This window comes from Rattus norvegicus, chromosome 7 (assembly GCF_021556685.1).
Source record: "Rattus norvegicus strain SHRSP/BbbUtx chromosome 7, alternate assembly SHRSP_T2T, whole genome shotgun sequence".
Taxonomy (NCBI): domain Eukaryota; kingdom Metazoa; phylum Chordata; class Mammalia; order Rodentia; family Muridae; genus Rattus; species Rattus norvegicus.
Genome location: NC_141540.1, coordinates 73,865,497 through 73,893,143, shown reverse-complemented (window position 1 = coordinate 73,893,143; position 27,647 = coordinate 73,865,497). Strand labels below are relative to the sequence as shown.

Below are 27,647 nucleotides of genomic sequence, written 5' to 3'. Positions count from 1 at the left end.
CTGACAAACTGTCACATGTAAGTTTTGGAAAATATGGATAAAATTTGAGTATATATACACAAACATGTACACAGAATCATACTTTCCCCTAAACATAAATGCTTAAAATGATGAAAGTTTTTTAAAAAAATAGTTTTAAAAATATAGACCTGGTGTTTTAAAAAAACACCAAGCAAAAGAAAAATTGGTAGTATGTATGCTTGCTATTTCTACATTACAAAAATTTAGTAGGCATGAGAGCTATTATGCACATGTGTGTAACGAATATTATATACAACTAAAATTGCATATGATTCACATTCATTTTCCCTAATATGTGAGCAGAGCATGTGAAAACCATTGCACTACACTCCTTAGCATCCTAATGAATGTGTCTGTTTTTAGACACACACACAGAGAGAGAGAGAGAGAGAGAGAGAGAGAGAGAGAGAGAGAGAGAGAGAGAGAGAGATTTTTATAACTCTACAGCACTGGGGTTAATTAAATGCTCTTAAATAGTATTTGCCAGAAATACCTAAAAGCCAGAAGAGGGTTTATGTGCTAAGTCCAAAATTATATCAAAGTCAACCCCAACATTTTTCATGAACTGTGCACTTAAATGACCAGTTCCCATTTCTTAGGAGACCATCGAAGGAGCCAGGAATTCTCAGGAATCAAGGGCAACAATCATGCTCAATCAGCATGATCAATCAGCATGCTCAATCAGCATGCATCTCCATCTGCAATTCAACCCTGTAACTCTTTCCCATCATACCAGTTAATTCTCCTTGAGCCCAGAGAAGGCAGACCAGGCAGTGGTTATCAACAACAACTAGTGCCTCAGGTCCTAGCCATGTTCATGCAGCTGAAACAGCTGTGTAAGAGGCGAGATGGAATTGACTTAAGACCCATAACCTCTGAGGCATTTCTTCTGCCCACTCTTTAGAAGTTCCCGGTTTCACAGGCTACTCTACTGCCTCTCCCTTCGTCTTGGACTCTCCCTGGCCCCAAGAAAAGTGGAGCTGAATTCCAAATGTCCCATTTCTTCCTTGCAGCCTTTCCAACCTGGTGTTTCTACTGCTTTGGAAGGTGCTCAGTGTCTCTGGGTCTGATTGGTGGCAATGACAAAGTAAGACCCCACCCCACTCATCACAGCACTCACTGATGAACCTGTTCCTGGCCTCCCAGAGTTTGGCTTTCCGCTCCCTTGCCTCATAGCTCCCTCCGGTTATACCCTAAAAGACTACATATGCATACCATGTTAGGACCTATAGATGCCAAACACTTTATCAGAAGCTCTATTCTATAAAGCTAAGGCTCTACCTGAATTCACTTCTATGATGAAAACAAACAAGAAAATTCCTTTCAGTATGATAATCCTCTGAGGTCCTAAAATATCTTCTGAATCAAAGAAGTCATATCAGGATGGTTTCATCAATGGTTGTGTTTATCAAGATTTAAATGTATTTACTCATGAAATAAGAGGTCAAACTTGACCACTGCTAATAAAATTTTCATCTTTAAGACTATGGAGTCATTTTTTATTAACTGGAAAGTACAGTCTATGTCTACCACATGAAATCAAAACAGACATCCCATTTCAAAACAAGTTTCAGAAATAAGAGCGTATCTATGGATATTCACATGTAAGGACAGCAAGTGGAATTGAAATTACTGTAATTTTGGATGTTCCTGACAGAAGGGGATAGACAGAAGCTGGAAGAGATCAACTAAAATACAACAGTAGATAATGAACTCTTCTATGTGATCTCAAATTCCCAGTCTCCAAACAGTAGGCAGGGCAGGAAAAGCTCCATTACTCTACTCTCATATGAGAATTTGAGAATGAACCTCAGAAAAAATTTTCCTAGCTCAAGACATTTCTTTAGAAAGTTGTACTTTAGATCATACACCCCAAAGTCCTGAGGTGTATAAGGGACTCACTTCCGGTCTGTTTACCAGTTACAGAGAGCTCTTCATACCTGCACCTTCAAGCCCTTACAAAAGAAGCTCCAGTAAGTAAGGTCCTTCCTCTCCGTGTGAGGTACTATCGCATGCAACAAACAAATGGCTGGAGTCGGCGGCGGGGGGGGGGGGGGGTCCTAACCTAGTCCAGCAAAATGCAACCATAAAAAGACGTGGGAACTCTGTTAACTTACGGACTACCCTCTCGGAAAAGCTTCAAATGATCTGCTAAAAATGTATTTATGGCCAAACATACTTTTGCAAAGATGAATCGGTTAAAACACCTCTAATGGCCTCTGCCCAAGCTACTAGTCTATTTACCCACAGTCACACCACCTTTCGAACCACCACTTTCTCCTCTGCCACTAATGGTACAGGTACTGACACATTCACTTTGACAGATATAAAGAAATTATCTCTGTCATTTAATGATCAAACTAAAACATAAAATCTTCCCATCAGTGCTAGTGAAGACATCTGTCCCTATTACCGGAGAGAACTTCCAAGCCATGGAGCTATAATACTCTATTAGCGTGGGAACAAAAGGAACTACCAAGCACCTTGCACAGCCTGGCCAAACTATCTCCAGAACATAAGCCTACAGATGAGAAACTGGATGTGAACTGGTATCTGTCAGTCTGTAATGACAGAGTAGCCATAAGAAGCCCAAGATGAATAGGCAAACTCCTCCCCTAACACAGAGACACAGTAATCAGCCCTCAAGTCCATAGCACATTTATGGACATAGGGCCTGTGGTCTAGTGCAGAATAGGAGTTGGTGTGCATTTGAATTTACCACTTCCGGTACAGTCTCCTGCAGGGCTCTTAGTAACCAATGGCCCCTATGTCAGATTTCTACCACTTCAACAAAGACTGACATAAATCAGCCCTAATAGGTTTCTTTTGGTGGTGGTGGTAGTGGGGTGGTTTTTGTTTGTTTTTGTTTTTCGGCCCACAGATTCTGGAGGTTTCAAACCATGTTCACTTTGGCTGCATTTGCTTCTGGGCCCATGGTGAAGCAGCTCACTAGGACAGGAGTTTGAGGAAACTGCTACCTCATGGCATTTGGGAAGGCAAGGATAAGAATAGTTATACCCAGTGTCCCAAAATCTCCTTCAGAGACATTGTCTTGGTGATCCATTACCATAGACCCACCTCTTAGTGTTTCCATCAGTTCCCAGGAGTGTCAAGCAGGAGCCAACACACGGATTTTAGAGAACATTTCAATAAAGTCCATCTTTGTGAATTAGATATAGCTTTAACCATAATGTACTGGATAGGAACCACAGTCTAACACACCAACTTTGAGACGTGCTTGGAAGACTGGTTTCCAAGCTGAGGTTTCTACATTGGCAGCAGTAGCAGCAGCAGCAGCAGCAGCAACAGCAGCAACAATAACAGCAACAACAACAGCAACAACAGCAGCAGCAGCATCTGGACTCTTGCCATGAATATAAACCCCCAAATGCCACTTCAGACCCAACAAATCAAAAGTTCTGGGAATTATCACAGGCATCCATGCTCTTGTGCCACAGTGAGCCCGTCGAACACTGTAGTTTGAGGATAGCCAGCTTAGAATTTGAGTTGAACAAACAAAAGTGGAAAAGTCAAGGTATTTGTAGGAAGTAGGGGGATTAGGGAAACACCTAGCTTGGGTAGCAAAGGACATGAAAGAATGTCCACGAAATGAAGATCAAAGTTGGGCAAATGTCAGGGAATTCAGGACACTGAGTGCTAGGGTAGAAGGTTCAAACCAATTAGATACTAGGGGTTCGCAAAAACTTTAAAGGAGATTGCTATGAGATTGAGGTAGGAAGAGCTAAGGAAACTAGATAGAGAGCTGTCGGCAAAGTGGGCTGGATAAAGATAGTAGACCATATAAAGAGGGCTTTGGAAGAACCCAGAACTAAAACCTTCATCGAGCCCTGGCCGTGGGGACACTGCTGGTATATCAGAGGAGAGGATGGGGCTGGAGGAAGACTGACAGTTAGCAGTTGTCTGCGTAATAGCAGGTGTCAAGTGTAAACATCTACCAGGAGGTGAAAACACTGAGGCAGTAACTGGAGAGAAACAGCAGCATAATAAAAACAAATTTAGAGTGATACATGTTGAAATTACAGTCTGAAGGCAATGGGTGAAATGCCAAAGATGAATTTTAAAAAAAGAAGGCAGAGAGAGGAAGTAGAACGGGAGAAGAGAGAGAAAGAAAAGAAAAGCAGAGAAAGAAGAAAGAGGACTCCACCTGAATAAACTCCTCTCTTTCTCTAACCGCTCACTCTATTACACTGGCATGAAAAGGAGAAGCATCCAAGTCTCTAAATGAGAAATACAAAATTTAGACCAGTCTGTACATAGAGAAGAATGTGACACATCAGGCACAGATGTGACCATTTAGGTTGCTTGAAAACAACTTTAATTTTAGTTCAGTTTTCAGCTGTGTGAAGAATTGAAGCTGAAGATTGCCCGTTTTAATTGTTTATGTGGTATAGCTGGTTCTAGTAGTTAAAGCCAAATTTTGCTCTAACCATTTTATCAGTTAGAATGTGGGTAAGGAAAAAGAAGCCTATGGGAGAAGAGTAAATAAATTGTCTCACTATGGCAAAGTGCTTTATATTCCAATACTCATATAGGGACTATCACCCACAGGGCTACCCTCCAGCACTCCTTGTCATCTTGACTCCTAACTGATCATGGTGTTTAGAAAACCTGTCAGGGATAGGCCAGGAAAAGAACCCCAGAGACAATGCCACTCTGTCCAGCTTCAAGAAACTCCAGGTGAGCATACCCAGAAAGAGGCCTTCATATACATAGTCAATTGGTCTTTGACAAAAAGCAAATGTAAAACAAAGGAGAATTATCTTTTCAACAAACAGTTCTAGAACACCTGGTCTTGCAAACTATATACACAAAGGAAACACAATCTAAATCTTACATATTTTATATAAATTAACTCAAATGGAACACAGACCTACACATAAAAGGGAGAACTATCAAACTCCAGAAGATCAGCATAGGGGAAAATGTAAATGACCACAGAGAAACAACATTTGAGATACAGCACCAAAAATCACAGTACATGAAAGAAATAACTGCTAGGAAATATCTCACTTAAATTAGAACCTTGTACTCTGCAAAAGACATTGTTGAGAAAATGAGAAGGCAGGCCAGACTGAGGAAAAATACTCCTAGAAGACACATAACAAAGGGCAGTTACACAAAGGCAGTAGAGCAAGTTGCCTGCCCTCTTCCCTGGAGGGCCCACCCAGATAGCTATGATGAACTGGTATTTTATTTTATGGCTTTCATTCTATCCTTTTCCTCTTTCCTATTCATCTGAGATGGATTCTTAGATGGATGCAGCCACCACAGGGACCCTTCTTACAATAACCCATCTCAATTGAGATGTGTTGGTTAGCGCGAGCCACAGTCATCTGGGACGAGGCAGTCTTCGTTAAATGCTTCCATGAGAGCAGCCTATTATAAGTCTGTGGGGCATTTTTAACAATTAATTATTGATGTGGGAGGGTCTGGCCCACTGTGGATGGTAATACCAGTGGGCTGGTGGTCCAGGGTTTTATAAGAAACCAGACTGAACAGGCTGTGAAAAGACCCATGAAACACCATCCTCCTGGTCTCTGCTTTATTTCCTGCCTCCAGGTTTCTGGCCTCCTTGAGTTCCTGCCTTGGCTTTCCTTAATGATGGATTATGGTCAAGATGTGGAAGCCAAATAATCTTTTTCCTCGGCCAGGTATTTTTGGTCACTGTCTTATCATAGCAACAGACTGCAACTAATACAACAAATAATTGGTAACATAGGTTTGGTAAGGACGAAGCAGACATAGTCTGGATACCCTTGTTATAGCTTCGATATTAGACCACAGTACCATCTAATAACTGTTAATACAACAATCTGTGTATGAGTAGCAACGATCTGTAAAATATACTCACTCAAAGCTACACTACACAGCCTGACAAGTAAAGCCTTGAATGCCCACTTTCTTGGGGTCTGTTGAGAATCTGATGTCTTCTTACATGCACAGATGTAAAACTCCACGCGCAGGGGGTATCGTCCCAATGAAAGACATTTCAGACTCTTCCTGATCCTGTCTTTGATGGACAGAAGCCTTCATGCCTTCTCTATGTGACTCAGATGCACTAACAATCTCCATCCCCCAAGTTTCAGCAAGCACAGGCCAGATACACTTTTACATGGAGAACAGGACATACTAAAGACTGGGAGTTACGCAGCTCAAGCTGGCTGGCTGTTTCCCTACAAATATGTGTGGTAGTTATTATCTCTTTTAAAGTTAAGGGTCTTATCTCCTGCATGTAGAGGCCATATAGACTACAGAGTCATGCAATATATTACATATTGCAAGGGCATGAGGGGAAAAATCAAAGGAACTGTGGGGAGTTATGCTAATGAATGTAGTTTTAGGTACGTGGGGGAATGGTTCAAAATTTATTCTGAGATGATGTATGGATTTGACTATAAACTGGTTAACCGTATACTTCTTTTTTTTATCTTTATCAACTTGAGTATTTCTTATTTACATTTCGATTGTTATTCCCTTTCCCGGTTTCTTGGCCAACATCCGCCTAGCCCCTCCCCCTCCCCTTCTATATGGTTGTTCCCCTCCCCATCCTCCCCCCATTACCACCCTCCCCCAACAATCATGTTCACTGGGGGTTCAGTCTTAGCAGGACCAAGGGCTTCCCCTTCCACTGGTGCTCTTACTAGGCTATTCATTGCTACCTATAAGGTTGGAGCCCAGGGTCAGTCCATGTATAGTCTTTGGGTAGTGGCTTAGTCCCTGGAAGCTCTGGTTGCTTGGCATTGTTGTTCATATGGGGTCTCGAGCTCCTTCAAGCTCTTCCAGTCCTTTCTCTGATTCCTTCAATGGGGGTCCCGTTCTCAGTTCAGTGGTTTGCTGCTGGCATTCGCCTATGTATTTGCTGTATTCTGGCTGTGTCTCTCAGGAGAGATCTACATCCATTTCCTGTTGGCATGCACTTCTTTGCTTCATCCATCTTATCTAGTTAGGTGGCTGTATGTGTATGGGCCACATGTGGGGCAGGCTCTGAATGGGTGTTCCTTCTGCCTCTGTTCTAAACTGTGCCTCCCTATTCCCTCCCAAGGGTATTCTTGTTCCCCTTTTAAAGAAGGAGTGAAGTATTCGCATTTTGGTCATCCCTCTTGAGTTTCATGTGTTCTGTGCATCTAGGGCAATTCAAACATTTGGGCTAATAGCCACTTATCAATGAACTGTATACTTCTTAAGTGGGTATACCATATAGTGAATAAAAGATATCTCTATAAACCTGATAAGAAATCAATAGGAATTTAAAAGAGAATATATACTTCTGATATTGTCATCTTTAAGAAAAAGTATCACCTCAGTCACTAACATCTTGTGGGGGGGGGGGGTGAGTTTACACCAGGTGTTTCCAATTCACTTCACATAAGGCTGCTCAATAGCACCTACAAGAAAAAAGCTGCCCAACTATCAGTGGGCTGTGTCCTACATGACTGGAATCTACTGGTGAATTCTGGACTCCAATGTCTCTTTTCCTGCAGAATTGGAACTATAAAACTCACACTTTGAAACCCAATGACACATCCAAACCAAGATACAAATGTAATGCCTAGGCTTAATCACTAAACCATTGCCAGACATTTCCTTTTTGCCAATAAAGTAGGAAAGGGAAACACACTGGAAGCAATACTTGGGGTGTGGCTCCACCAACAGCAAATTAGACTGACATCATCAGAAAGTCTGCTTGCATTCACAGCTTCATTTTTCTGCTTCTCTCTGCACTCTGCAGTGGCTTCAAACAAGCTCCTTTATAAACCTCAACTCCCCTGCCTGGCCCCGCCATCCTACTTAGTTTCCCACATCTTACTAACAGACTACATTCCGTCCTCTCCACTCCACACACAACACTGCCTACTCTAAGCAAACGGAGACTCTGGAACCATTTCTTCTTTCTTTCTTCTGGTGACACTCTTTAAATTCTACCTCAAGTTTCACCATCCTCAGCCCCTTCGTCTCCATGCTCTTCTCTTCCCATGCTCATCTGCCCTACTCACTTGTGTCAGAAGCACAGACAGATAGCTGAATCATCAGATTTCTGGCTAAATGTACTTAATCCGTAATTACTTTCTTAGTCTGAGTTAAGTCACGGAAAAACAATTCAAAAACAAACCAGAGGAACTTGGAAATTAACTGAGACTTTTTGAAGTAGAATCTGAGGGCTGGCAAGATGGCTCAAATCATAAAAAGTTCTTGCTGCAAAAGCCTGAAGACCTGAATCCAAACTGTAAAAGGTCAGCATGTACCTGTGGTCCTAGGGCTCTGGCAGGGAAGTGGGTGACACCTGGAAGTTCCAGGACCAGCTAGTCTGGAAGACTTAGCACAATGGCAGAAGCAAGAATCTTACTGACTCATCAAATGGAAGAGAATTGTGAAAGTTCCTCAGGTCATTGCTTGCTATCATCCACTGTAACAATAATAACTAAAAACAAACGAACATCTGACTCAAGTCCCATAGGTCAAAAAGCTGGACTCTCAAAAGTGCAGACAATGCTGAGAACTCAGGGGAAACAACTAACTTCTGCTCACATTCCTGGCCCAAGAGGAATCCCCCTAGTGCCCGCTGTGCCCTGTGGGCACAGGAACCTAGGAGCAGTCAAGGGCAGGATCCTTCCAGTTTCTGCCTGCGCCCTGAGCCAAAAGTCTGTTTCCAGGAGCTCATACACATATGAGAAGCCTACAGAACTCCAAATAGATTGGACCAGAAAAGAAATCCTCCCATCACATGATGTTCAAAACCCCAAATGCACAAAACAAGGAAAGAATATTAAAAGCAATAAGGGAAAAAGGTCAAGTAACATATAAAGGCAGACCTACACCAGACTTCTCACCAGAGATCTCAGCCAGAAGATCCTGGGCAGATGTCACACAGACCCTAAGAGAACACAAATGCCAGCCCAGGCTACTATATCCAGCAAAACTCTCAATTAACATAGATGGAGAAACCAAGACATTCCATGACAAAAATCAAATTAACACAGTAGCTTTCCACAAATCCAGCCCTACAGGAGGAGATAATAGATGTAAAACTCCATCGCAAGCAGAGAAACTGCACCCTAGAAAAAGCAAGAATGGAATCTTTTTGCAACAAACCAAACAGAAGAAAGGCACACACATCTAACAACAAAAATAACAGAAAACAACAGTCAGTATTCCTTAATATCTCTTAACATCAATGGACTCAATTCCCCAATAAAAAGACATAGACTAACAGACTGGATACGTAAAGAGGACTCAGCATTTTGCTGCATACAGGAAACACACCTCAGAGACAAAGACAGACACTACCTCAGAGTAAGAGGCTAAAAAACAATTTTCCAAGCAAATGGTCCCGAGAAACAAGCTGGAGTAGCCATTCTAATATTGAATAAAATCAACTTTCAACCAAAAGTTATCAAAAAAGATAAAAAAGGACATTGCATATACATCAAAGGAAAAATCTACAAAGATGAACTCTCGATCCTGAATATTTATGCTCCAAATACAAGGTCTGCTACATTCTTAAAGGAAACTTTACTAAAGCTCAAAGCACATATTGCTACTCACATGATAATAGTGGGAGATTTCAAACACTCACTCTCATCAATGGACAGATCATGGGAAAAGAAACGAAGCAGAGATTCAGAAACTAAAAAAAGTTATGAAACAAATGAATTTAACAGATATCTATAGAACATTTCATACTAAAACGAAAGGATATACCTTCTTCTCAGCAACTCATCATATCTTCTCCAAAATTAACCATATAACAGGTCACAAAACAGGCCTCAACAGATACAAGAAGATTGAAATAATCCCATGCATCCTACCAGATGACCATGGACTAAGGCTGGTCTTCAATAACAAAAAAAAAAGGACAGAAAACCCACATACCCACATACACATGGAAGTTGTACAACACTCTACTCAATGACAACTTGGTCAAGGAAGAAAGAAAGAAAGAAATGAAAGACTTTTTAGAATTTAATGAAAATGGAGGCACACAACATACCCAAACTTATGAAACAAAGCAATCCTATGAGGAAAGTGGACTAAGTCTGAGGGCCTCCATAAAGAAACTGGACAGAGCATATATTAGCAGCTTGATAGCACACCTAAAAGTTCTAAAACAAAAAGAAGCAAATACACCCACCAGGAGTAGACAGCGGGAAATAAGCAAACCCAGGGCTGAAATCAACCAAGTAGAAACAAAAAGAACTATACAAAGAATCAGCAGAACCAAGAGCTGGTTCTTTGAGAAAATCTCAAGATAGATAAACCCTTAGCCAGAGGGTGCAGAGAGTGTATCTAAGAAAAATCAGAAATGAAAGAGGAGACAAAACAACAGAATCTGAGGAAATTCAAAAATCGTCAAATCCTACCACAAAAGCCTATACTCAACAAACTTGAAAATCTGGAGGAAATGAACAATTTTCTATACAGATAACAGGTACCAAAGTTAAATCATGATCAAATAAATCATCTAAACAGTCCTGTAACTCCTAAAGAAATAGAAGCACTCATTAAAAGTTTCACAACCAAAAACCAAGCCCAAGGTCAGAAGGGTTTACTGCAGAATTCTATCAGATTCATAGAAGACCTAATACCAATAAGGTCCAAATTATTCCACAAAATAGAGACAGAAGGAGCACTACCCAACTCCTTCTATGAAGCCACAATTATGCTTATACCTAAACCACACAAAGACCCAACAAGGAGAATTTAGACCAATTTCCCCATGAATATTGATGCAAAAACACTCAATAAAATTCTCTAAAACGATATCCAAGAACACATCAAAATGATCATCCATCATGATCAAGTAGGCTTCATCACAAGGATACAAGGATGATTCAATATATGAAAACCCATCAACATAATCCACTATGTAAACAAACTCAAAGAAAAAAACCACATGATTGTCTCATTAGATGCTGAGAAAGCATTTGACAAAATTCAATACCCCTTCATGATAAGTCTTGGAAAGCTTAGGAATTCAAGGCCCATACCCAAGCATATTAAAAGCCATATACAGCAAACCATTAGCCAACATCAAACTAAATGGAGAGAAACTTGAAGCAATCCCACTAAAATCAGAGACTAGACAAGGCTGCCCACTCTCTCCCTACTTATTCAATATAGTACTCAAAGTCATAGCCGGAGCAATCAGACAACAAAAGGAAGTCAAAGGGATATTAATTGGAAAAGAAGTAAAAATATCACTATTTGCAGATGATATGGTAGTATACTTAAGGGACCCCAAAAGTTCCACGAGAGAATAACTAAGCCTAATAAACAACTTCAGAAAAGTGGCTGGGTATAAAATTAACTCAAACAAATCAGTAGCCTTCCTCTACTCAAAGGATGAACAGGCTGAGAAAGAAATTAGAGAAATGAAACCCTTCACAATAGTCAAAAATAATATAAAATACCTCATGGTGACTCTAACAAAGCAGGTGAATGATTTGTATTACAAGAACTTTGAGTCTCTGAAGAAAGAAGTTGAAGAAAATCTCAGAAGGTGGAACAATCGATCTCCCATGCTCACGTGTTGGCAGGATGAATATTGTTAAAAAAAAAAAAGGCCATTTTGCCAAAAGCAATCTACAGATTCAATGCAATCTACATCACAATTCCAACTCAATTCTTCATAGAGTTAGAAATCTGCAAATTCATTTGGAATAACCAAAACCCAGGATAGAGAAAACTACCTTAAACAATAAAAAAAAACTTCTGGCGGTATCAGGTATCACCCTCCCTGACCGCAATCAGTATTACAGAGCAATATTGATAAAAAAACAAAACAAAACTGTATGATATTGGTACAGAGACAGGCAGGTAGATCAATAGAACAGAATCAAAGATCCAGAAATGAAACCACACACCTATGGTCACTTGATCTTTGGCAAAGGAGCTGGCAAACCATCCAGTGGAAAAAAACATTTTCAACAAATGGTGCTGGTTCAACTGGAGGTCAGCAAGTAGACGAATGCAAATTGACCTATTCTTATAGCCCTGTAGAAAGGTTAAGTACAAGTGGATCAAGGACCTCCACATCAAACCAGATACACTCAAACTAATAGAAGAAAAAGTGGGGAAGATCCTCTAACACATGGGCACTGGGGAAAATTTCCTTAACAAAACACCAATGGCTTATGCTTTAAGATCAAGAATCAACAAATGGGACCTCATATAACTGCAAAGCTTCTGTAAGGCAAAGGACACTGTCATTAGGACAAAATGGCAACCAACAGATTGGGAAAAGAGCTTTACCAAGCCTACATCCAACAGAGGACTAATATGCAATATATGTAAAGAACTCAAGAAGTTAGTCTCCACAGAATCAAATAACCCTATTAAAAATGAGGTACAGAGCTTAACAAAGAATTCTCAGCCCAGGAATATTGAATGGCTGAGAAACACCTAAAGAAATGTTCAATATCCTTAGTCATCAGGGAAATGCAAATCAAAACAACCCTGAGATTCCACTTCACACCAATCTAAATGGCTAAGATCAAAAACTCAGGTGACAGCAGATGCTGGCGAGAATGTGGAGAAAGAACACTCTTCCATTGTTGGTGGGTTCCCAAGTTGGTACAACCACTCTGGAGGTTCCTCAAAAAAATTGGACATCGTGCTACCTGAGGACCCAGCTATACCACTCCTGGGCATATACCCAAAAGATGTTCCAACATATAACAAAGACACATGCTCCATTATGTTCATAACAGCCTTATTTATAATAGCCAGAAGTTGGAGAGAACTTAGATGTCCTTCAACAGAAGAATGGATACAGAAAATGTGGTACATCTTCATAGTAGAGTACTATTCAGTTATTAAAAACAATGACTTCATGAAATTCATAGGCAAATGGATGGAACTGGAAAATATTAGCCTGAGTGAGGTCACCCAATCACAGAAAAACACACATAGTACACAGTCACTGATAAGTGGATATTAGCCCAAAAACTCGATACAATCCACAGGCCACATGAGCTCAAGAAGAAGGACGATCAAAGTGTGGATGCTTCAGTCCTTAAGTACCTTCAGTTCCAGAGGGAACACATATTCACTGGAGGGGATATGGAGGCAAAATTTGAAGCAGAGACTGAAGGAATAGCCATTCAGAGCCTGCCCCACATGTGGCCCAGATATATACAGCCACCAAAACTAGATAAGATTGATGAAGTCAAGAAGCGCATGCTGACAGGAGCCTGATATAACCATCTCGTGAGAGGCTCAGCCACAGCGTGACAAATACAGAGGCGAATGCTAGCTGCAAACCATTGAACTGTGAATGGGGTCCCTGTTGTAGGAATTAAGAGAAAGGATTGAAGGAACTGAAGGGGCTTGCAACCCCATAAGAACAACAATGCCAACCAGCTAAAGCTCCCAGGGACTAAACCACTACCCGAAGACAACACATGGACAGACCCATGGTTCCAGCTCCATATGTAGCATAGGATGGCCTTATTGGGCACCAATTGGAGGAGAAGCCCATGTTCCTGCCATTGTTGAACCCCTCAGTATAGGGGAATGTCAGGGCGGGGAGGTGGGAAGGGGGATAGTTGGGGAGGGGGAACACCCTTATAGAAGAAGTGGGAGGGGGATAGGATAGGGGACTCATGGATGGGAAATGGGGAAAGGGAGTAACATTTGAAATGTAAATAAAAATATCCAATTAAAAAAAAACAAAAGAAAACCAATATCTGATTTGAGTTTTTATTGACATTCTTCTCAAACATAAGCACTTAGTTTACTATTATAGTCACCAGGATCAAAATGGGAGAAAACAAGTCATGCTAAAAAAAAGTGAATATTGATTTACATAGACTTAGCACATATCAAAATCGCATTCACTCTTTTTCTCATCGGTGTTTTTGGACACTCACTGGGTATCAGAAAGTTGGTCACAGAACCCCAAGGCAGTGTCAGGAGGTAGAAAGTATTCGCTGTTATACACTTGAATGTCAAAGGTAAATTTGAGGACAACCCACACACACCCACGAAAGCAAGTCTGCCTACCAGAGAAAGAGCAAGGCTGAACCCCCAATAACACCTCGCTCCACTCAGCGCTTACAATCTTCCCAACCACCAAGAACAGAATGGATCCTCTTCTCTCAAGCAAGTTCATGCAATTATAACTCCTCTGACTGCTCATGCAAACCAATTACGGGTTTTCCTTACAAAGCACACTGAATGGAGACATAGTTTTGGCACACTCTGAAACCTGTCCTCTGCATCAGCTCTGTGTACTTATGGGCTCCTGTTCTTCTACCCCTGCCTCTAAACAATCCCGACTTGAGTCTACAGGAGTGGGATGAGGATCATCCATTAGTGGCTGACCTGGCTGGCCCCTGGGTCTCATGGTCATCCATGCTACAGAATCTTACTTGTTCTCACGTGAGGATAAAGACATCTTTACCTGAGATGCAGATCCAGCTATGCCTGCCTGTCTGTCCTCTGCGCTGCCATAGGTAGAACGGGCTAGCAGGTTAATGTGTCTTTCTCCTGTGCCCAGCTTCTCTCCAGGTGCTTTTCTGTAGGACATTATCTCTGCATACGTCTGTTTTCTTTCCTTCTTGTGGTTAAGACCCAGTCATCCTTTATGCTGACCATCCTCCAGTCTCCCTACCATGGCTTTCACAGTTTTACTCCCAGCTTCCTCCAAGCATTTTTTTTGTCTAGAGTTTACCTTTTTGTGTCGGGTGGTTGCCTGTTGCATGGAACTAAACTTCCCTTAAAAAGCTTTTTACCCAGTTTTCAACTTACTGTATTCTCAGACCCTAGCACAGTGCCTGGCACATAACAGATACTATGCATTTGGGTGGAGACTCAAGTTATGACTCCTATGCCGGAGTCCCAAGGGCAGAAATGAAACAGATCATGGATATGAAAATTGCTTTGTAAAAATAAACTGTTCCAAAAATGAGCATTACTATAGATTGACCTGAAAAATCAAATGCCAGAACAAACTACAACCTGCTTAAAGCTTACTTTTCTCCTTTTAAAACACAAAGATATATTTTTTAAAATGTGTCCAAAAGGGTTTAAAAAGCATATGCTAATACTGTTGATTTTGGTATATTGTAGCCTATCCTACAACCCCCTTCTACCCTTATCTCTTCCCTAGAGAAGGCTGCTGCTGTAACTAAACAGAGACCAAGCAGTAATTCATTAAGCCAAAGTCATTTTTAAAGTTTAAAATTTTCTTTGGAAAGCATAACATGGGTCAATTATTCTTCTAATAACTTAGTCACTACCTAAAAACGTACTTTGTAAAGTCAAACTGCATACAATGTGCATGAGCACTGTACGTATTCAGAGGTCAGCTATCAGAATGACAACATGTTTTTCTAAAGCCAGGAACAATGTAGATATTGTCTTAGAATTATTTTTTAAACATTGTAGCCTCAATCACAGTTCTGAAGCCAATGAAACCAAACCTATTTTATATCTTTTTGCAATTTCTTCCTGAATGAAAAATGACATTTCATAAAAATAATGGTGCAGATTTTCGTATCACTATTTTTTTTCTTTTTTTTTATTATTAACTTGAGTATTTCTTATATACATTTCGAGTGTTATTCCCTTTCCCAGTTTCCGGGCAAACATCCCCCTCCCCGCTCCCCTTTCTTATCGGTGTTCCCCTCCCCACCCTCCCCCCATTGTCCCCCTCCCCCCAACAGTCTAGTTCACTGGGGGTTCAGTCTTAGCAGGACCCAGGGCTTCCCCTTCCACTGGTGCTCTTACTAGGATATTCATTGCTACCTATGGGGTCAGAGTCCAGGGTCAGTCCATGTATAGTCTTTAGGTAGTGGCTTAGTCCCTGGAAGCTCTGGTTGCTTGGCATTGTTGTTCATATGGGGTCTCGAGCCCCTTCAAGATCTTCCAGTTCTTTCTCTGATTCCTTCAACGGGGGACCTATTCTCAGTTCAGTGGTTTGCTGCTGGCATTCGCCTCTGTATTTGCTGTATTCTGGCTGTGTCTCTCAGGAGCGATCTACATCCGGCTCCTGTCGGCCTGCACTTCTTTGCTTCATCCATCTTGTCTAATTGGGTGGCTGTATATGTGTGGGCCACATGTGGGGCAGGCTCTGAATGGGTGTTCCTTCAGTCTCTGTTTTAATCTTTGCCTCTCTCTTCACTATTAAAAATTGTAACTTGCATTATCCCATACCTAAAATCAGTTTTTTTTCCTCCTGGGCTGATGATAAAACAGTTATTCAGGAATTCCTGAAATACCTACAATTCTTTTTCACTCAATACCAAAAATCCCTTAGAAGATTAATGAATTGGAGAAAAATTACTTTCTTAACAAGATGCTTCCAGACACTGGAGAAATTTCAACATCCATAACGTCCTGACACACACCACACACGTCGAAGGTATGGCAGGTGGAATGTTACTTCACTTCATACAGAAAGTGACAATCAACAGCAAACAGTAGAAACCTTCTACAGAACAAGGAGCACAGAAAACAAAATCAGGTCTTCAAAACATAAAAATAATGCCACCATCCACCAGTCAGACCCACACCCCGCAAACCCATGTCCTTTCAGGTTTGAAGTTTGGCAGAAAGCTTTAATGATACTAAGAATAAACCTTACAGGGGGCACAGAACAAACGAGTGAGCTGCTCACTTCCTCCCTTAGTTTTAGTTTGTGCTTTAGTTGGTGAACTTTTCCAAGATTTAAATGCAACTGTTCACATTAAAAGAACAAAAATCAGACGGGAGGCCGAAGTTAGATTTGTCTAAGTCAAATGTATCACTTGTCTATAGAGTTAGATTACAACTTGTCTAAAAGGTCACTTTTCATTTTGTTTGGTTTGGTCTTTAAGGTAAAGTGCAAACTGGCTTCTTGGTGATAAATCATAGCTGCCTAAAGTCCCTTCCCTCAGTAGTTGGGGAGAATGCAGCCAAAAGCACGGTAACACGACACCACTTGCTGCTCTTTGATTTTGAAACCTTTGACCAAGATCAATAACATGGGATACGATTCAAAACAGGGGGATAAACAAAACTCCAGGGCTCTAGACAGAACATAGTCCCAAGATGGAGTTCAAATTAAAAACAAGTTATAGTTTGGTATTAGACACTAGAATTAGTATTTCATATCTATTTTGCCTGGAGGTGAGGCACTGACTGGAATACAATTTGGATTAGTCAGGGTTTCTGGGTTACCCTGTAGGGAACAGAGCACCATCATCCCTGTACCCTGATTCTACTGCAGAACAATGGGATTTGATGTTTTGACCAATCCAGGAGGTATTCATACATACACTCTAGGGAGGCAGCATAAACTGTGAATCCCTGCCAATCAAGTCCCTGCAGCCCCATACCCTGTGCCCAACAAGAAACTGGCTGATCTCGTTTCAGAAAATAGAAAGGAGGAAGAAAAAAACTGGAAAGAGGAGATACCTGAGAAAACCTATTCCAGGAAAATAGAAACAAGCACAAGAGAACATGTCTCCTAAGTCGAGAGGAGCTGAAGCAGAGGGAGCCTGGAGACTTCCCCCCAAGGTACTGAGTGAGGTCTGCCCAATGTGCTGGGCTAGTGAAATCTTTTTGGTGGATCACATCCGTCCTTACAAAATGACCTGCCTGCACTTAGAGAGAAGCAAGCTCAATCTGTGGGAAAGCCCGTCAGAGTCTAAATGAACCACCCTGAAACCACCTTGCACTTGGTAACAGAGAGGTATGATTGGGTAAGATCAGGGATCTATAGCTACCTAGGTTTTTCCTGGGCCCACCAGTCCCAAAACTTGGTCAAATAACTGAATTGTTATGTCTCTGCTTTTTTCTATGTGAACAACTGATGATCATGTACCTGACTCAGGAGATGGCTGCAGAAGTTCAATGACTTCAGGCATAGGATGCTGAGAGGATAGGTTTGTACACGGTAAACACCACAGAGAAATTATTACCCCTAGTCACTACTCTGTGAAGAAGAGGCCCACTGCGGTATGTGGTATGGGGAAAAGGTAAGTTGTGTAGTTCTGGCGAGGTAAAGATGGAAGGGTCCTTGAGACTTACTGGCCAGCCAGCCTCAGGACTAGATAAGCTCCAAGTTGGTACAAAACTTACGTAAAAGGACAAGGTGGGGAGCTCCTGAGGAATAACACCTAAGGCTACAGCACATATGTAACTACACACGCCATGCACACACATGTCCGTGCAGACCAGAAACTGTTTGCTTTGACTAGGAAAATGGGAGGCAAGACCAGACTCTCTTCCAGTCCTATTTCATAGGGGTTTCCAGGAAGAACGTGATGCAACCCTGGGCAGCCGTGACATGAACTCTAAGCTACCTGCCTCAGGTAGGTGTGGGACCAAGAAGCCCTCTCCAGAGTCACGTACTTGAACCAGGCAAGATTCCCCAGAGAAAGCCAGCTACTATCTCTGCTCATTGCCATTGCCAATGGGGACTTGTGCTGCTCACTAGGGAAGCAGTACAGCTTGGGACAGCCATCAGTAGGGAGCCACTTGACTCTTGTTATTCATGGGTGAGCCCTGTGTAAGAGGCTGAGTGGTGAACACTCACTAACCATGACCTGCTCCACTTTTCTAAGAACCACTGCAAGTATACTTTAACTAGACCTTATAAAAATGTTCTGACCCAACATGCCCAGAGAGCAGAGGTTGGTTCTTGGGAATTCTTATTACACTATTTCCTAAGGACTCTGGGCATCCTTGTTTATACAGGAATGAGTCCATGTCAGTGAGCATGTGACTTGTACCTGTTGGGGAATATTGAAGTCACCATTTCATCAGGATCTTTGAAAGGAGTTTCATCAATAATTAAAAAAAAAAAACACCAGCAGCAGCCATTCAATTTTGGAGTGCAATTTGCCTCTAAGAATAACTAAACACCCTGTGTTTGGATTATACTTATTCTCAAAGCCTCAAAGAACTAGCTGGGGGCAGACACCTGGTTTCCATCCTGATTTTAATTTTTGTATTTAACAGCAGAGTTAGTTATAAATCTGAGATTTCTGACAAGCTTTTTGAGCTTCTATTTTCTCAGAAGTAGAGTCACTCCCATCCTGGGAAACTTCACTGTGTATCTGGGGCACAGTAGTTCAACACTTAAAACTGAGCTAGAAAGGTTGTAACATTGTAGTCTGTCAGCAAAAAAAGGCACATACACTACCACATTTCAGGAGAAACTGCATATTTTAAATATGCTCATAAGACATTTAAAAAAAACTCTCAATACCTGGATACTATTCACTGAATTGCTAAATAAAATCTTTTTTTTAAGAGATGCAACTGTACTGTGCCATTGGCACTAGTATGAACTCAGTGAAAACTGAATTATCTTTGATGGGAGGTGGTAACAGTCCTGTGAAGCTACCCTAAATAAATAAAGGAAACAAATGGACAATTAGCAAGCATTCCTCAAATTATTGGCTCCCATTAGCCTATCAGGTGGAAGAGTTCTGCTTCTGTGTCCATCAGCTGAATCCATGCCCTTCCTCCCAGAACGGTGTAGCCACCAAGTTCTTCCCAAGCTGGAGCATTTACAACACTCCACACAGAGTTCTCAAAGATAAAAACTTCACTTCCAAGGGCTACCTATAAGATAAGGTTTTTGCTATCTTATTCTTAACCTTTTTTTGTTTCCTTCGTGTCTGATTCAAGAGTCAGACATGCTAGAAAAAAACAAAAACAATTTATTTTTTTTCTCTAAGCCAAGACCTGTACTTGGCGGAAAATGTGAAGGAGGAAAAATGACGGGGGAAATTTGTAAGTAGTCAAAATTGATTTTAACCAACATGGCTCTTCTTATGTTTTCCTAACAAGATGTCTCCTCAATTTTAGTACAACGGGGTTCTTTTGAACACTGACTTTAAATTCCTGCACTTAAGACTACTCAGGAGATGTTTCTGACAGATAGACTTTGTACAGCAGTACAAGACAGAAGAGGTTCTTGGGCCCATTTCAGTTCAATTTGCTGAGCATGCTGGTGAGGAAAGTGCACAGCACAGTAACATGCTGCACTGCCCAATAAATGACTCATCTACGCCCTGTGTGCAGTGCACACAGATATGCTCGGCTGCCTGGTCCACATACAGAGTTGGGGCGAAAGCTTTCATATATACAAATGCATGGGCTCAAGGCTTTCAAAGACATGTATGTGTGTACTACTTGACATCAGGTCAGTCAAGTGCACAGCTCTCAACTCTGCAAAGTCCTTCTTTCGAGTACACTGCCAAGCTAAGTTTTCGCTCTTAAAACTGATATTTTAAGTCACACTCAGACTTTGTAGTCTCAGTCTCCATCTCAGACTCAGGCCCCAGCTGCAGCTACCTCCTGAACTACACCTTGCACTAAAAGGCAGAACCACAGTGACGACATGAAATATAGGTTAAAACGAGTTTTTAAAAACTGGCCAAATACGCACTCAAGCCTGAACACACAAAAACAACTTCTCTGACAAGATGAACCACACCACATATCTGCAGCAGGGATTCTGAGACCTGTCTTTTTTCTTGGCAGTCCCTGCTTCGGAGGACATCTGTCATGCAGCAGACATTACAGCCACCTTTATTATGCATCGTGACTATTTTTATAATTAGAAATTACAAGCAGCAACAGGAAAAGTACCGAAAGGGTCTAAAAAATAGGACTCAGATCTCACCAGGAACAATATTAAAACAGGAGGCCACACGAGGGTCTTGGGTCCCCTAGAACTAGAGTTATATATGGGTAGTTGTTAGCTGCCCAACATAGGTACCAAGAACTGAACTCAGGTCCTCTGGAAGAGCAGCAAGTGTTCCTAACCACTGGACTATCTCTCAAGCTTCTGCCACTTGCAATTTTTATGGAAAACTCACTGAACACTATCCCTGTTGGCCTGACACACAAGCCACTAACAACTTCCACAAATAGCACAGAGCATTAGTGGGGTGGGAGGCCATAAGTTTATGGGAGAGCTTGAGTCATAACTAGGGCTTCCAGAGTCACAGTCACAGTGACTCACGCTGTAGTGGAACTGTAGACGTCTCTTCTTGTATAAAATAATAAATCAGATTTTCAAATGTCTGACTGAAGCTTGAGATGCAAGCAGACTTTCCACAGGAGGCGGGCACCATCACTGAAACATTGTCAGCTCAAAGCTTCAAGACACAGTAATAAACTGAAAACAGTCAGCATCTCCTTCTCCTCGACTCAGATATGAGACTATTCACTCTGACACAAAGAGGTTTTGCAAATCAATAGACCATTTAGAAGTGGCCTGTTTTCATTCTAACACAGTGGCTTTTAAAAAAGTGTCACACCCAATATAGCAGGCTTCAGGGTTTGTGAAAGTGCCAGTTCAGAAAAGCATTGCTTATTGTGATGGTTACCATTGGCAAAGGGAGTTCACAGCAGGATGCTCACCAGGTCTATAAATCAATATATGGAAATCCAAACAAAAGGCTTGTTTAGCTCCTCTTACTAAAAGCATTTTTAATTCCACAAAAGAATCAGAAGCCAGAGACTGTAGCCTGGTTAGAGGACTAATTGTTCTAATGAACCTTTAATGAAACACTTGAGGAATCCATTCACACAGGATCCTGTTTCATACACCAGCTTTTTCCTTTCAGCTGCAAAGTTGATGGTAATTCCGCTCCTCGCTGTTAAAATTGCTATCCCTTTGTGCTTCAGCCTAAACCAATGACACAGCTCTATACGAAACAGGAAAATTTATCATACACGCTACAAAACACCTCCCTTTTTGTTCCCCCTTTCCCAGTTAATGATGGCAGCCCACCCACAGAGAAGCAAATGGAACATCTTCTGCAGGACAGCCAGCCTTTCCTTCCCTAGATACATCACATGACTCCTCTGTCTTCTTTAACAAATGTTTGAGGATATAGTCAAGGCTATGGTCCTTCTTCTCCATAAAACAAACATCTGTACCACTCTATTTCAGGGAATTGGTTCAATGGCCTTCAGTACATTTAGAGTTCATGGTCCCAAGTGAAGTCTCTCTACAAGCTCAATCTCTAACCCTGGACCATCTAGAGTGTCTATGAGGTTCTATTACCACACCTGTAGAGGAATGGATTTAAAAGCTTGCCTTTCGAAAACATTTCAGTGACTGACAAAACCAAACCAAACCAACGAAACAAACAAACAACAACAACAATGAAAAAAAATCCCTTGGAATTCTCAGTAGTTCTCAGATGCCCATACCTTCAGCCCTAGAAAAGTTCTACCTTCAATTTCTGCTTGCTGTTTCTCTCCTGCCTGAACATCCTCTGAGGGTTCTCCAGCATCCCCGATAGGTCTGCCAGGCACAGCACTAGACTCCTCTTCTTATCTGAATAAGTTATAGGCACTGCCATCTGAGGAGTGGCTTCATAAAGCGGGGTTCCAACATTCCAAGATCACTTAGGTGCCTACTGGCAATGCAGATCCCAGGAGATAGACTAATCCCAGAATGCCACGCTGAACAGAGTTTCAGGGTAGAGAAAAGCAGGACTGTGGATGATTACCCAGCTCACTGGATTCCAGGGCATCTGCAGCTCTACAAAGATCAATCTTCCACTAAAACATGGTTAGGCTTCTGTTGTCACATTCTTTTCACATGCCATGGATTCATCCATGCCTGGGACTTTGTCCTGACTCTCACTTATGTAAGGGAATCATCTCCTCTCTGCTTGCCCACACCTTACACTTTTCAAAGACCTCCATGAAACTCCTTGAGTCCTGGATGCTGTGTCCAGTCTTGTGTCTCTCTTGGTTCATTTTTGTCTGAGTCCTGACATCAGAATGACTTTAGCGGGGAGGGAGAAGGGGGAAAATTGTTAAAAAAATACCAGAAATAGATAGGCTCTGTAAAATTCAGAGAACTGGCAGTGGAATGTGTGAAGTGTGTGTGTGTGTGTGTGTGTGTGTGTGTGTGTATGTGTGTGTGAGAGAGAGTGTGTGAGTGTGTATATGAGTGTATATGTGTGTATGTGTGTGAGTGTGTGTGAGTATATGAGTGTATATGTGTGTATGTGTGTGAGTGTGTGTGAGTGAGTATATGAGTGTATATGTGTGTATGTGTGTGAGTGTGTGTGAGTATGTGTGTGTGTGAGTGTATATGTGTGTGTGTGAGTGTGTGTATGTGTGTGTATGTGTGTGTGAGAGGGTGTATGTGTGTGTATGTGTGTGAGTGTGTGTGTGAGTGTGTGTGAGTATGTGTGTGTATGTGTGTGTGTGAGAGGGTGTATGTGTGTGTATGTGTGTGAGTGTGTGTGTGAGTATGTGTGTGTATGTGTGTGTGTGAGAGGGTGTATGTGTGTGTATGTGTGTGAGTGTGTGTGTGTGAGTGTGTGTGTGTGTGTGTATGAGGGTGTGTGTCTCTGTGTTTGTGTGTAAAATCAACATTCAAGAAACAATGTACACAAATAGAACTCTTTCAAGACACCAACTTGGCTATTGGTGGTTTATTTAAAACAATAACAATAAAAAAACAACTAATATATTTCCAGAACTGTTTCCTAGGCAGAGAAAAATTGAAACATTAAAACCTATCTCTTAGCTAATGCAGGAGTCAAAGCAGCAAAGCTAGTCAGCTAAGCTTCAACTTAGCTCATCAGGACACACTGAGAACAGGAGACAGCTCAGTGAGCTTACAGAAGGAGCCCACCTCTGCACCTAACAAAGTCACTTATGTGACATAATGAAGTGGTAGGCCCAGGAAAGGTAGGGCAGCCCTCAAATAATGCATAATAACCAACTGCAAAAAATAGACAATTATGTTCCTTAATTATCTACAAACCAGATGATGGTTATACTAAATAAGGTTCTCTGAAACATTCACGTGCTTTAAAAATCTACGATTGCTTCATGTCTTGTAAGTGGGTATAACTATCTCTAAGCCCATTCATATACTAAGAAAATTTTTTTTAAAAAAAGCCCCAGAATTCCCTCGAGCTACTGCTGCACTGGGCTAAGTACATCGGCCACACAGTGATGGATGAGGATGCTCCTGCCCTTGAGCAGTTCACACAGCCAGGTAGGAGAAATGTGAGAAAGACAAACAGCCAATGCACAAAGCAGTATGCGATAACAGCCAACAGAGAAATCTGAAGTAAACAGGAGAAACAGCAGTTACCATGACAGACAGAGAAAGCAACAGAGAGATAGCAGTGTGTGTGGTTCTTGAGGGGTGAGCATAAGTCTTTCGAGCAGAGGTTAGGACTGAGAAGGTAGTCAGAAAAAAAGAGTTTTGAGGAGGGGTAACACAAGGAAAACTAACCCAGAAATACAGCAAGAAGGTATTGAGGTGGTTGACCATGGACAAGTGAACCCAAAACCCTCCACCTGTAAGGTGGTCAGAATTTTACATCAGTAAGTGTACACTACAAATGAGAAAGCCACATTTAGTAGACCCAACATCATCTTGCTTCTTTCCCCCTTAACAAGGATGACTGTGGCATAACCCCTAAGTAAGCCTAAATGGGAAAGAAATTTTAAAAACAGTTCTCTCCCAATATGCTGTGAAAAGGTTTAAGAGGCAGCCTGAAGCCTAGAATAAACAGAAGAAAGTTAAGGACCTGACTTGGAGTCAAATTCCATCTCCCTTCCTCCATCCTTTCCTGTCATACCTAGAGTGTAGCTGTCTCTTACCCACTCTGAAAAAACTCTGTGCATTTAATGAGATAGACGGTTCCTTTTAAAATGATAAAGTTTTTAAAAACACAGTATAGTATTGCAGGGTAACTTTTGAAAACACTTGTAATTTACTTTTAGAGCATACATACTTTAGACACATATCTAACGCCTACTCATACACACAAAAACACTGTTGTGATTAAAACAGGAAGGCTCTCCACAGCAAGGGGAGCCGTCAGTCAGCTCAGGTGGGTGAAAGGAACTGCCAGGGACAATAGAGTGGGAAATGTGTAGCTGAGGTGTTGGCCTGCTTAGAAGTGCACAGGACCAGGATCAGCCATGCTAAGATGCTGGACTGCTGAGCAGAGCCGCACTGAAAGAGCCCTCTATCTTCTCTTCCCATTTACTTCACCTGATATTATGCCTTCATATAAACGTAGCCTGTCATGGTTAATGTTCCTATTGCTGCGACGATCGATAGCCAATCTGACCCCTACCCTAGGAAAGGGCTTATTTGGCTTACACTTCCATACTGTTCACTATACAGGAAGTCAGGACAGGAACCCAAACCTGGAACGAGGAACTGATACAGAGGCCAGGGAGAGGTGCTGCTTGCTGACTTACTCTCTGTGGCTTGCTCAGCTGCTGTCCTAAAACACCAAGGACCACCGGCCCAGGGATGGAATCACACATAATCAGCTGGGCCCTCCCCTACCAATAACTAATTGAGGAAATGCCTCCCAGCTGGATCTCTTGGGAGCCTCTCCTCAGTTGAGGCTCCCTCCTTTCAGATAACTCTAGTTTGTGTTTCAAGTTGACAAAAGAATAGTCAGCTTATAGCACAAACTGGTTCAAATTGAAACTTTAAGCATAAACGTCCCCTAAGTGATGCTTGGTTTTAAAACACTTATTTTGTTCCTATTGCTTGAATTTCTTCTATATACATACATACATGTATACACATATATACATATGTAAGTATAAATATTATGACCCTAATATTAATCAGCACTGAATGTCCACTGTACCGTTATCTAAGTCAAACAAATATGACTAAGCAAAGTTTTAACAAACCAAGTTGGTTCCCATAGTTACAACAACAATAAAACAATACATCTGGGCATGGTAAGTCTTATCTATAATTCCAGATGAGAAGATTGCCTCAAGTTTGAGGGCCAGCATGGGCTACACAGCAAAACTCAACCTCAGAAGAACACAAACAAACATAAAGGTAAAAACAAAAGAAAGAAGTGCACGTCTATGTATGTACACAAATCTGTGCACTAAAATTAATCTCTTAGCCTTAAAAATGTCTGATTAATTCTAACATATTGATCTGTTAGTCTAACTACACTGTAACTAATTAAAATCATCTCTCCTTGATCTGAAGCAGTCCAAGCAGTTCTTAACACATAACAAGAAGTTCTTAACATATAACATATTAGACTACATAATTAAAAGTCAAATATCTTTCCACCCCAAAACTATCTAACATGCCAGATTCTATAGCTCTTCTCCAATTTCTTTTGAATCTACTATCCTAGTTTGCCCTTCATCCATCTTCTGCCTTTCTCTACACAGTCCTACTTATGACCTTTGTAGTAAACAATACTACCATTAAAAAGAATACTCATAGAATGAAAAGGAGGTTATTAACAATGAAGCCAAGCAAACATATTAAAAGCTAGGAAAATGGTCACCCTTCTCACTATAATTCTGTGTAGAAAGAAAACTTTCTGCACTGAAGAGAAGAAATTTATTGAGTAAATAGATTTACTCCAGCCATGGATTTCCCTTGAAATCACAAGCAGTACCTGTACACCCTTGAATTATCAATGGAGGTCACCTGTTCCACTTCTCATCTCTCTAGAATACTAAGATATACAGGGAAATAATGTGACAGAATTGTTTAGGACAAGTACAAAAATCTCGGATGTCTATTCATTCTCTGCTATAAAAAACAGGCCATTCTTTACTATTGAAGAGACATTAATAACCTTCAATAAAATAGGCATGAACCATGTCAGCTTCTAACTTCACAGCTTTCTCCTTACCCAAAACATTAAGTATGGTTTGCTGTGCTGGATGCTGCAAAGGTCAAATTTCAGAACCCACATCCTCTTTGAATGTAGATCCCAAGATGAAAAAGATGTGGACTGTAAAACGAAAGATACATGTAGAAGAAATAAGAGATGTAAAAGAGTGCACCAAGGTGGAATGGCAATGCTGGATTTGAAAGGAGCAGAAAGCATGCGAGTAAATGGAGAAGCTTGTTGACGGGACACTATGGGCTTGGTTTGGGAGTCCTGCTTGCTGTAAGCAGGAGTTGATCAAAAGTGAGTCACAAAGAGAGCATCACAGTTCTTCTCACAGCCAGGTTATTTCTGAGAACCAATTGAGAATCAGTGCTTCCTTGACTATGACTTATCCCGTGTCCCTGGTTCCAACAGCACCATAATCTCACCTGTCATTGATTTGTGAGCACCCTCAAGTCTGGGGAACTTTTATACCAACTACTGAGAACAGTGAACAAAACACAAATGTTCAATGTGTATCACAGTAAAATAACTGAGGTAACAGTGCACATAAACTGTACACTTTAGCCACAGAGTTCAGTGGTATCGTGTACACCATGCTGCTGTGCAGCCATCATCCCACAGAACTCCTTCCGAGCTCTCCTCACCTTGCTGCACTGACATTCATAAACCAAGCACTTAGCTTCGGTTTCCGCCTCCTAATCCTGCAGCCCCTGTTGCTGTTTCCATTTCTATAAAGGTAATGTTCTAGTAACTTACAGAGGATATTGGGACTTTCTCTTCCCAGTTTCTTTCAATTATCATAATGTTTTGAGTTTTACCTCAGTGGTAGTGAATGTCAATTTTTCTTTTCCTTAAAAAGCAAAAAAACCAAAAAGACATTTTTTGAGACAAGGCTTCACTGCAAAGCCATTAACTCAAAATATTCATGCTTCAGGCTCCCGAGTGCTGGGATTAGAGGTTTACCACACGACACCTAGCTCGTCCACTCTCTGT

At 41.3% G+C, this 27,647-nt stretch overlaps 1 protein-coding gene across 3 annotated transcripts in view; it reads right to left on the bottom strand.

Moving 5' to 3' along the window:
* Positions 1-27,647, bottom strand: part of Sdc2 (syndecan 2) — a 113,814-nt gene that overhangs the window by 38,011 nt on the left and 48,156 nt on the right. The window contains exon 1 of one of the 3 annotated variants that reach the window (XM_087555879.1): positions 22,204-22,559. The exons of 1 other annotated variant lie outside the window; for it this stretch is intronic. Coding sequence is in view for 1 of the 2 variants with exons in the window: in XM_087555878.1 (XP_087412004.1) it covers positions 22,227-22,355 (129 nt within the window). In the remaining variant the exon portion in view is untranslated. Of the gene's footprint in view, positions 1-22,203; positions 22,560-27,647 lie in introns of those variants that run through there. One more of the 3 variants, XM_087555878.1, reaches the window with a different exon arrangement.